This window comes from Pelodiscus sinensis, chromosome 21, assembly GCF_049634645.1.
Source record: "Pelodiscus sinensis isolate JC-2024 chromosome 21, ASM4963464v1, whole genome shotgun sequence".
Classification (NCBI taxonomy): Eukaryota; Metazoa; Chordata; order Testudines; family Trionychidae; genus Pelodiscus; species Pelodiscus sinensis.
The window spans coordinates 10287753-10299793 of record NC_134731.1 but is presented as its reverse complement, the minus strand read 5'-3'; the positions used below and the strand labels follow the sequence as shown (position 1 = coordinate 10299793).

The window sequence follows — 12041 nt, the reverse complement described above, 5'->3', positions numbered from 1 at the left end:
AGAGTCATGACGATCATAGAACACTAGAACGGGAAGGAACCTCAAGAGATCAAATCTAGTCCCCTGCGCTCATGGCAGAACCACGCACCATCTAGATCATCCCTGATAGGTGTTTAACCTGCTCTTAAAAATCTCCCATGATGGAGATTCCACAACCTCCCTAGGCAATTTATTCCAATGTTTAACCACCCTGACAATTAAGGTTTTCCTAATGTCCAACCTAACCACCCCCCTTGCTGCAATTTAAGCCCATTGCTTCTTGTCCTAGCATCAGAGGTCAAGGAGAACAATCTTTCTCCTTCCTCCTTGTAACACCCTTTTAGATGCTTGAAAACTGCTATCCTATCCCCTCTGTCTTCTCTTTTCTAAATTAAACAAGCCCAATTCTTTCATGTTTTTTAGACCTTTATTCGTTTTTTGTTGCTTTTCTCTGGATCGTCTCCAATTTGTCCAGATTGTTTCTGAAATGTGGTGCCCAGAACTGGACCCAGTACTTTAAGATCTGGTTTCCAATTGTTTAAATCTTTAGAGTAACAGACTCAAGGAACTCTTGTGCTTATAAGAGAGGGTAAGGGGTGATTTGATCACCGTCTGTAAGCCCCAAGGTGGGAGAACAGATTTAATAGCAGGCTCTTTGATCTAGCAGAAGCAGGCATAACAAGATCCAACAGCTGGAAGTTGAAACTAAACAAATTCAGCCTAGAAATAGGCTTATATTTTTAGTGCAGAGGGCAAGTGAGCCTTACACCACTTTACTAATGGTTGTGGTGTATTCTTCATCACTGACAAAGCTGAACTCAAGATGGATCGCTTCTCTAAAAGTTGCACTTCTGTTCAAACTGGAATGAGTCCAGGGAAATGCTCTGTTAGATGATCACAAGTCACTTCATGTATTTAATAAGTTATAATGTTAGAATAGGAGATGTCAGAAAACCACCAGTGCTGCTTATTCTGGGCCATGGGAGGCTCTTACCCTAAAGTAGCATAACTTCTGTAGTATTGTGATGAATCAAAAGTTAAATTAACCCCTCTGGAGACTCAAAACACTCAGCTATTACCTGCTCATGGAGCTTGTACAGGTGAAATCTTCTCTCCCAAGAACAGACCAAGTGTTCTTGAGGGGTAATACTTAGCTCTCATCTGTACTCTTAAAACAGTGTACAGAGGAGACAAGTACAGGTTGAACCTTTCTAGTCCAGCACTTGCTGATCTGGCAACATCTTTGGTCCAGCATGACTTTACTTAGCCGGATGTCGCTTATAGGTGTGACCAAGTTTCCTAAAGTCCCGTAAAGTTAGCTTACAGCCGTCAGTCCTGGCTCTGTTCTGTGCTGTTGTTTAGCTCTAATTTACCCCAAATGTCTCCCTAAGAGCCCAGTGAGCAGTGGAAACGTTGGTAATGCTGCTAGACAATATGGACCTCCTGTGGTCCGGCAAATTCTCTGGTTCAGCACCGGTCAGGTTCCGCGGATGCCAGACTAGAGAGGTTCACCTTGTATCTTATTTTATAGGGGAGAGACTGCCCCACTGGTAACCCCCTTGTCCTCAGGAAGCGAGACTTGCTGTTGCTGAGCTGTCCTCAGCTCACTGTTATGCATATTTGTCTGCTGTGCCATATGCTAACACGCGTGTCTGCATTTTTCCAGGTCACAAACTATGACGGTGCAACAGGTCTGCCTCTTATCCAGCTGTGGAGTATGATGGGAGATGAGGTGCGTACACTTGCAAAAAAAATGTAGAGTTCTGGTTTGTATAGACTCAGAAGTGGGTTGGAAAACTTGAGTCCTGGGGACTTCTTCCTGAAGTAAGATCCCAGCATTTTATGTTGCTCTCAGGTTGGTATTTCCTTCATGTGTCTTTTTTTATCGATTTTTCCTTAGGTGGTGTCAATAAACAGAGCTCTGGTGGAAAGAGGATTTGCTCAGTGGATTGACAGTTATTAATCAACTCTGAGAGGCCCTGGGTGACCCATTTTTCTAAAAAAAAAAAAAAAAAGAAAGAAAGAAAACTTTAAAAATCCCTTTTTTTGCACTGTATTAGAATTGGGTTTGGCAATCCCATAGGGAAGACCTGTTTGTTTACACCACTGTGCAAACCTCCTGTGGTCCATTGAGATTTGTTTGCTTGACTGTTACCATTTCACTCGGAATACATACCTCATTTCAGTGAAAGGCAGGGACTTACTAAAAGCCATAAAAAAAAAATACTGTAGCTTTAAAACAAAACCCATCCCTGGCCTAGTTCTAAGTTACTTTTTTAAAAAAAAGTGGGGTTTGCTTGAAGCTAACAAAACCCCCCTCCCATGTGTTTAACTGTAGCTGCATGTCTATTGCGCAGATTTCCCTGGAGGTTCAATGACTGCTTTTTCTGAAAGCGATGTTGGCTGTTTCTTTAAAAAAATAAATTTGCTGAATAAACAAGCCAACACAAAATACGTAAAGGACTTGAAGTTCACTTGCGTGTTGACTTTTTCCATATTGTGCCACCAACTTGGCACAGGCTTCATGAATCTGATCTGTTACTGATGCTGGAGAAGAAATGCATTGCATTCATGGCACTTAACCCGGCATACATCCCATGGCAGAAATGTTTTAATCTTGTGCTGCATGGGAAGAAAACTGCATCTGTGGAGACCTTGAAAACGTAGGATGAATTACCACTACAACCATAGACGGTCAATCTATGTTCCAGATTATGTATTTAAAAAGAAAAAAAAGATTGCCAAGCCTAATTGTAATTTGTAATTTTCTAGCTGTGCAAGTCTGTGTAAATATATATAAAATCATTGTAATATTTTGTATAAGAGAAACACTGGAAATCATAAAGGGAACTTAAAAGATTTTTTTTCCACACCAAAATGTCCTCTGTAAGTAGAAACGGTTTGGAGGCTGTCACTACAGCTGACCAGCTTGGAGCATCCGAACGTCGGAGTGTTTCTGCTCTGCTGTGTACAGAATTAGCGTTCCTCTAGATCGCTGTATGGTATGATTTGTGATCACTGAATTCTTTGCTACTTTGCTGTACAGATCTGTTTAAAAAAAAAGTAACAATTTGGAATTGATATTGCAGTGGTGTTCTTTCTCTCGATTTATGTTGGTCCCTTTTAGATTGATATCAAATGTGGAATTTAAAATTTTGTTCAAATAATTTAAGATAACTTAATACTATTAAAAAAATATTGTAATGTACCTGCATTTAGACATGTGTATTGAGTTGGGATTTGTGGCTGGCTGGGAAGACACTTAACAGGAAAGCGCTGGTATAATCAACCCTTGGAAAATGAGAATCTTTCAGACCAATCCAGAGACTTTTTTTTTTTTTTACTTCTGATGAACTGATATGCTGGTCCACCATGCAGATATGAATGTACCTGCCTACACCAGGACTCTTATCAGATCCATTCAGATATGGTTTGATTGTATTCTCTTTTATATGAATTCTCTCTATTTGGGGCGTACGGTTTAATGTTAGCAATAATGATGTCCAATGAAAACTAAATTGATAACTTGGTTAAATCTAAAAAAACCAAAAAATCCTCTTGGAATGTTTCCCATTTCAATTAAAGCTCAAATTTTAAGCCATCTTAATCAAAATGTGATGACTAAGAGCCTTCATTTCCAGGCCACTTGTGGTATGGGGGGGTGGTGGTAAGAGATCTTCAATTAAGAGTGGCAGGTGAGACCAAACAGTGAGGTTTTAAATGGGACACAAAACAATGACAAAAGCCCTGTTAGCTTGGTCTGATCGCTCCCTCAGGTTTTGAGAGAGACCTTGGACATTGCATTTCTACTCTCCTTTTTAAAAAATAAATTCTTTACAAAAAAACTTGCAGTGCAGTCTAGTAAGCAATGGTGCATGGGGGTGGGGGAGTATATTATGTACGGCTGCAATATGAGCTACGTTGTAGTTTGAAAGCGGTGACCTCCTGTGACAGCAAAGGTGTTCCTTACCTTCCGTTTTGTGCCTCTTCAAGTCAAATCCTATTGGATCGCGATTTGCAAGCTGTGTGGTTTCTTCTGAGGTTAGCAGGTATTCTTGTGTGATGAGCGATACAATGAGGTGCACTGGCACCTGTCCTTCATGGTCTAGGTCCTTGCATGGGCCTTGTCCCCCATCTCAGCACTGTACGGTTGTTAGTGGATTTTATCCCTGCAATGCCCCATTGAAGTAAGGCGATGCCTTTAGCACCATTTTACAGATGCACATTTGAGGCATGGAATAAGTGACTAGGGATGGCCAAATGAAATTGATAGGTAGTATAAAACAGGAGGAAGTACTTCAGGCAATGCATTGTCCACCTGTGGAACTCCTTGCCAGAGGATATTGTAAAGGCCAGGACTATAACTGGGTTAAAAAAAGAGCTAGATAAGTTAACTGAGGACAGGTCCATCAATACTTACTAGCCAGGATGGGCAGGTCCCTAGCCTGTTTGTCAGAAGCTGGGAATGGGCAAGAAGGGATGGATCACTTGATTCCCTATTCCAGTGGTCCCCAACCAGTTGGGGTTGCTGGGCGCCAGGGGGCGTGGCTGTTCGCCTGCCGGGCGCCCGGGGGGCGGGGCCCCGCCATAGCCGCATTCCTGGGGCTGGCACTCTCCCCTCAAGCGCCGCGCACCCGGTGCTGGCGCTCTCTCCCCCCCCCCTCCCCTCTCGTCGTCCCCCGTCCCCCCCAAGCGCCGCGCGCCCGGGGCTGGCGCTCTCTCCCCCCCTCCCCTCCCCTCCCAGCGCGCCCAGGGACGGCACTGGCCCTCCCTCCCCTCCCCCATGCGCCGTGGGCGGTCAATCCACGGTGCCCCCGGGCCCGGCGCTCACCGTGCGCCATGCGCCCAGGGCCAGCTCCGGCACCGCGCATGCGCCACGTGCCCGGGGCCAGGCCAGCCCTGAGCACTTGGCGGGCGCAGACAAATGCCCCCGCGGGCGCCATGGCGCCTGCGGGCATCGTGTTGGGGACCACGGCCCTATTCTATTCATTCCTCTGGAGCATCTGGCATTGGTCACTGTCAGAAGACAGGACAGTGGGCTAGATGGACCTGTGGTCTGACCCAGTCTGGCCTTCCTTATACTTATGGAGAAGTCGGACTGAGCTGGTACCTGAACTCTGATATCTTGGAGTCCCCTAGTAGCCTGTCCTCTAGGCCAGTCTTTCCTTCTCCAAGACCGATCTGTCCCATGGAAAGCTGCCTGATCTACTGCATCTCAGTGGGGTGAAGCTGGGTGTGGTCCATGCTGAGGGACTGACCATACCTCTGACAGGTGGTAGTTTGGGTCCCTGCAGCTATGATCGCACAGTTTCTCTTCCCTGAGAGGGGAAATAACCCCCCGCCAGCCCTTCGTGTGTGCTGCACCTGTCTGCTCTGCTGCCCATTATCCATCCATAGGTGCCTTCTCAACCCTCACTGAGTTTGCCCAGAAGTAGCTGCTTTTAACTGAATAGCTAATCTTTTGAGGTACATGAGGAAATCCTGCCTGCTTTCTCAGGTCTGCCAGTTTCCCATTGCTTCATGGTCAGGGGAGCTATGAAAAACACAGTTGCTGAAAGCAGCTGCCCTCAGGCCTGAATCATCTTGGGTACAAACCCCCCCAGTGATGGTATGTCTACGTTTTAAGTGCTGCAGGGGCCTAGGCCTAGTGTAAACACGTATTACTGTGAGGAAGGGGCTCTTCCATCGCTGTAGTAAATCCACCTCTGCAACATGCAGTAGCTAGGTCAAAGGGATGAAATATTCCATTGACCTCACCATGTTTGGACACAGACTGGCTAACCTTGTGAGGAGGGCTTTAAACTAGGTTTGTCGGGGGCAGGTGAGCAAAGCCCACAGGTAAGTGCTGAATGTGCGGGACTGGGAGATGGGTTGGAAATGGGGGGGACTACGGCCTATAATGGCAAGGAGAAAGGAGGGTCAGGGCACAACAGGGAGGCAAGATCAAATCAGTATCTTAGATGCCTATATACAAATGCGAGAAGTATGGGTAATAAGCAGGAAGAACTGGAATTGCTAACCAATAAATACAACTATGATATCATTGGTATTACAGAAACCTGGTGGGATGGGACGCATGATTGGAATATTGGTATGGAAGGGTACGGCTTGCTCAGGAAGGACAGACAGGGAAAAAAGGGAGGAGGGGTTGCCTTGTATATTAAAAATGTACACACTTGGACTGAAGTGGAGATGAACGTAGGAGATAGCTGTGTAGAGAGTCTCTGGGTTAAGCTAAAAGGGGTAAAAAACGAGGGTGATATCATGCTAGGAGTCTACTACAGGCCACCTAGCCAGGTGGAAGAGGTGGATGAGGCCTTTTTTAAACAATTAACAAAACTATCCAAAGCCCAAGATTTGGTGGTGATGGGGGACTTCAACTATCCAGACATATGTTGGGAAACTAACACAGCGAGGCACAGGCTATCCAATAAGTTTCTGGACTGCATTGGAGACAACTTTCTGTTTCAGAAGGTTGAAAAAGCTACCAGAGGAGAAGCTGTTCTGGATTTGGTTTTAACAAATAGGGAGGAACTAGTTGAGAACTTGAAAGTGGAAGACAGTATAGGGGACAGTGATCACGAAATAATAGAGTTCATGATCATAAGGAAAGGTAGAAGGGAGACCACCACAATTGAGGTTATGGATTTCAGGAAGGCAGATTTTGATAAGCTCAGAGAACTTGTAGGTAAGGTCCCATGGGAAGCAAGACTGAAGGGAAAAACAACTGAGGAGAGTTGGAAGTATTTCAAAGGGACGTTGTTAAGGGCCCAAAAGCAAACAATTCCGTTGTGTAGGAAAGATAGAAAATATGGCAAAAGACCAGCTTGGCTTAACAAGGAGATCTTGCATGATCTCAAAATAAAAAAGGAGTCATATAAAAAATGGAAACTAGGACAACTAACAAAGGATGAATATAGGCAAGCAACACGGGAATGCAGGGGCAAGATTAGAAAGGCAAAGGCACAAAATGAGATCAAACTAGCTACAGGCATAAAGGGAAACAAGAAGACCTTTTATAAATACATTAAAAGCAAGAGGAAGACCAAGGACAGGGTAGACCCACTGCTTAGTGAGGAGGGAGAAGCAGTAACAGGGAACTTGGAAATGGCGGAGATGCTCAATGACTTCTTTGTTTCGGTCTTCACCGAGAAGTCTGGAGGTGTGCCTAACGTAGTGAATACAAGCAGAGAGAGGGTAAGTTTAGAAGATAGGATACACAAAGAACAAGTTAAAAATCACTTAGGAAAGTTAGATGTCAGCAAGTCACCAGGACCTGATGAAATGCATCCCAGGATACTCAAGGAGCTGATAGAGGAGGTATCTGAGCCTTTAGCTATGATCTTTGAAAAATCATGGCAGACAGGGGAGATTCCAGAAGACTGGAAAAAGGCAAATATTGTGCCCATCTATAAAAAGGGGAATAAGAACAACCCAGGAAATTATAGACCGGTCAGTTTAACGTCTGTCCCAGGGAAGATAATGGAGCAGGTAATTAAGGAAATCGTATGCAAACACTTGGAAAGTAATAAAGTGATAGGGAATAGCCAGCATGGGTTTGTGAAGAACAAGTCATGCCAAACTAATCTGATAGCTTTCTTTGAAAAGATAACGAGCCTTGTGGATAAGGGAGAAGCGGTGGATGTCATATACCTAGACTTTAGTAAGGCATTTGATACGGTCTCGCATGATATTCTTATTGATAAACTAGGCAAATATAACTTAGATAGGGCCACGATAAGGTGGGTGCATAATTGGCTGGATAACCGTAGTCAGAGAGTTGTTGTTAACGGTTCTAAATCCTGCTGGAAAGGGATAACAAGTGGAGTTCCTCAAGGGTCTGTTTTGGGACCCGTACTATTCAATATCTTCATCAATGATGTAGATATTGGGATAGAGAGTACTCTTATTAAGTTTGCAGATGATACCAAACTGGGCGGGGTTGCGACTTCTTTGGAGGATAGGGACATAATTCAAAATGACCTTAGCAAGTTAGAGAAATGGTCAGAGGTAAACAGGATGAGGTTTAATAAAGAGAAATGCAAAGTGCTCCACTTAGGAAGGAACAATCAGTTCCATACATACAAGATGGGAAGCGACTGTCTAGGAAGGAGCATGGCGGAAAGGGATCTAGGGGTCATAGTGGACCACATGTTGAATATGAGTCAACAGTGTGATGCTGTTGCCAAAAAAGCAAATATGATTCTAGGTTGTATCAACAGGTGTGTTGTAAGCAAAACTCGTGAAGTCATTCTGCCGCTCTATTCTGCACTAGTTAGGCCTCAGCTGGAGTACTGTGTCCAGTTCTGGGCGCCACATTTCAAGAAAGATGTGGAGAAATTGGAAAGGGTACAGAGAAGAGCGACAAGAATGATTAAAGGTTTAGAGAACATGACCTATGAAGCCAGGCTTCATGAACTGGGCTTGTTTAGTTTGGAAAAAAGAAGATTAAGGGGGGACATGATAGCGGTTTTCAAATATCTAAAAGGGTGTCACAAGGAGGAAGGCGAAAATTTGTTCCTCTTGGTTTCTGAGGACAGGACAAGGAGTAATGGGCTTAAAGTGCAGCAGGGGAGGTTTAGATTGGACATTAGGAAAAAATTCCTAACTGTCAGGGTGGTCAAATATTGGAATAAATTGCCAAGGGAGGTGGTGGAGTCTCCCTCTCTGGAGATATTTAAGAACAGGTTAGATAGACATCTGTCAGGGATGGTGTAGACGGAGCTTGATCCTGCCTTGAGGGCGGGGGGCTGGACTCGATGACCTCTCGAGGTCCCTTCCAGTCCTATTATTCTATGATTCTATGATTCTATGTCTACTCTGGGGCTGAGGGTAGCTTAAGGCCATGACATTCTTCACAGCCCTGAGCAATGTACTCAAGCTGACGTAACTTTGGAGTGCAAGCCGGTCCTTTTCAAACTTCTCATGACCCACTTGATGAAAATGATCGATGACTGCGACCCAGCATAATTTGACTAGTGTGTGGGCTCCGGGGTGGGGCTGAGAGTTTGAGCTTTGGAGTGTAGGAGGGGGCTCTGGCTTCAGGGTGGGAGAGAGATGTCAGGGCTGGGGCAGGAGGGGTTCGCCTTGAGTCAGTGGGGGGGGGGGGGGCTAAGGCAACTTCCTGCCTCTCTTGGCACCACAGACCATACTGCCCCCAGCAGCAGGTTCCCAGCCAGTGGGAGGGTGGAGCTAGTGCTCAGAGCAGGGGCAGTGCATGGAGCCCTGTACCCGCTCCTCCTCCCTCCATCTAGGAGCTGGGCCTGCTGCCAGCCACTTCTGAAGCGCAGCACAGTCTGTGGTGCCAGGACAGGCAGGGAGCTCCCTTAGCGCCCTGTAGTGAGTCAGCATGGCCCCCTGCTGACCCAGAGGAGGAAACTTCCACAAAAACACCTTGGTGGGCGGTGCCAAACCACCCAGCCCTGCCCACAGGAAACAGGAAGTGAGAGCTGGGGGTATAAGAAGGGAAGCTCCCAGCTCAGTCAGAGCCCAGCTGCTGAGTAGGGCAGAGGCTCTTTTCTAGCCCCAGCATAGGCAGGCCTTGCCATGCGGTGATCCGCTGGATGATTGGGTTGGACCGCCCTGGCCGCTACCAGGCCCTGGTCCCGGGCCTAGACTGCCCTGGCCACTGCTGGACCTGGATCCTAGGACACATCTGCGGAGGCCACCACCCAGGCCCACCAATCTACCCGGACTAGGCTTACTGGGTAGGTTTAGAAAAAATACCGGACACACTTAAGGGGGCAGGGTGGGGGCAGTATGCCTAAGGGAGATTGGAGGGGCGAGTCGGGGGCAGCGTGGCTGGCTGGGAGAGATAGGGAGGAGGACTGACCCAGGCACATGCAGATCCTGGGGCACTGTCAGTCCCGCGCACGGTCCCGGCGAAGCGCGAGTGAGTCTGGCTGCAGCTCCACCACACGCTCAGGAGCCGGGACAGGGCTTCTCCTCCTCCCCAAGGCATCAGATGCAGCCAGGGCTCCTAGCACTGATCACGCCCCGCCTCCCAGACACTCCCCCACCTGGCTTCCCTCTGGCGCCCAGCCAGAGAACCAGGAAATACCAGACATTGCACATGTCTGGTATTTTCTGAAATTTTCTACTGGACAGAGGGCCTGAAAACCAGACTGTCCAGTAGAAAACTGGACACCTGGCAAACCTAACCTGGACCCTCCAGGCCTGTGGGAGGCCCAGCCAAGTGGACTGGACCTGTACCTGTCCCAAACCTCAAGCCTATGGACATACTGCTAGTGCCACCATCCACAGGTGACACTGAGGAGCAGCACCCGAGCCAGGTAGACCCCCAAGGGGAGAAGGGAAGTGGACCAGGGACAGCCAACCCCGGGATGGCTGAGGACATAGAGGTCAGCTGGGCAGCGCGCTGAGGCTTAGAGCTCCGCTGACCCAGATGGCACAGTACGGCTTGGAGTCCCGCTAATCCAGTGGCTGCGGCACTGCCACTAATAGGGCCCTGGGTTGGAATGCGGTGGAGTAGGGAGGTCCCGTGTCCCTCCCCGCCACCCTTTCCTTTGGGTGGCAGGTTCCCCCTGTGGGGCAAAAACCCCTGTGCTTGTCAGCTCTCTGCCACCAAGGAGACCCGACCCCTAGCCCCGTTGGCATAGAGGCTGGTGCCATTAACCCTTGTAGATTTACTGTTTGTTATTTATCTTGTGGACTACTTGCTAGACTGTTTATTGCCCCGCCCCGACCCAGGGCCGGGGCATATAGAGTGGCGACCGGCTTATTCAGACTGCTTGATTGTTTGTTTGCCCTGCCCTGCACAAGGGCAAGGCCTTTACAACTGAGATTCGGCCTGGAGCCCTGGACTCCAGAGGCCCATAGTGAGTCAATGTGGCCCCCCCATTGACCCAAACTACTACATGCTCCCACTGCTCACCGGATCCCCATGCAGCAAGGAGACCCAGCACCTGATGTTCCAGCACCTGGTACTGGGTCACAACCCGTAGTTTGAAAACCGCTGGTGTAGACCAAGCACGAGAAGGTGCCAGTTCTCCTTAGCGACACTCAAGATTCCTTCAGAGCACGCACACAATGCAGCCTCCTTCTCTATACATTACTGTGCCCTGCCAGGACAGCTCGGCTGTGTCTAGACTGGCCAGTTTTTCCGGAAAATCAGCTGCTTTTCTGGAAAAACTTGCCAGCTGTCTATACTGGCCGCTTGAATTTCCGCAAAAGCACTGACTTCCTCCTGTAAGAATCAGTGCTTCTTGGGGAAATGCTATGCTGCTCCCATTCAGGCAAAAGTCCCTTTTGCGCAAAGTTTTTGCGCAAAAGGGCCAGTGTAGACAGTTCAGATTTGTTTTCTGCAAAAAAAGCCCCAATCGTGAAAATGGCGATCGGGGCTTTTTTGCACAAAAGCGCGTCTAGATTGGCACGGACGCTTTTCCGCAAAAAGTGCTTTTGTGGAAAAGCGTCCGTGCCAATCTAGACGCTCTGTTCTGAAAATGCTTTTAACGGAAAACTTTTCTGTTAAAAGCATTTCCGGAAAATCATGCCAGTCTAGACGCAGCCCTCTTGTGCGCATTTTCTCCTCTGACCCCCAGCAGCACCGCCCAGATGGGAGAGTTCCACACACAGATTCCACACCCCTCAAAACACCTCTGCTTTTCAAACTTGCTTCCTTGTGTCAGTCTGAAAAATGTTGACGAGTCCTCCTTGTACTTGAGCCAGTGTGGTGCCCAGCAGTATGTGTCTGGGTTAAAGATGCATTGTAACAACTGCTGTCCTGAAACCATTTGTGGCTGGCTTGCTCTTGAAGTAACTTAGTTGCATGCACGTTCATTCTGTTGTGTCTGTGCCTGATGAGACTTGACTCCCCAGGAGGTGGGAGGTGCAGCAGTCTCTAGATCAGGGCTGCTCAACTTTGGAAGCCCCGGGGCCACAATGATACTCAGAGCACAAGCCAGGGGCCGTCACTTAAGTGTGGTTGCATATACATGCAAATATATGCAAATAGCTTTTCATGCTGACGGGCATGAGTACAAAGATTAAGGCAAGACTACACAACACACAGGTCCCATTTAAGTCAGTTCTGCTGATATTAA

General features: G+C 47.6%; 1 protein-coding gene across 1 annotated transcript in view; it reads left to right on the top strand.

The window, feature by feature from the left end:
- Nucleotides 1–3592, top strand: part of AKAP1 (A-kinase anchoring protein 1) — a 56849-nt gene extending 53257 nt beyond the window's left edge. Inside the window, exons 10-11 of the mRNA XM_075904828.1 lie at nucleotides 1646–1711; nucleotides 1880–3592. Coding sequence (XP_075760943.1) covers nucleotides 1646–1711; nucleotides 1880–1942 — 129 coding nt within the window. The 3' untranslated portion in view covers nucleotides 1943–3592. The remainder of the gene's footprint in view (nucleotides 1–1645; nucleotides 1712–1879) is intronic.
- The last annotated feature ends 8449 nt before the right edge of the window (nucleotides 3593–12041 follow it).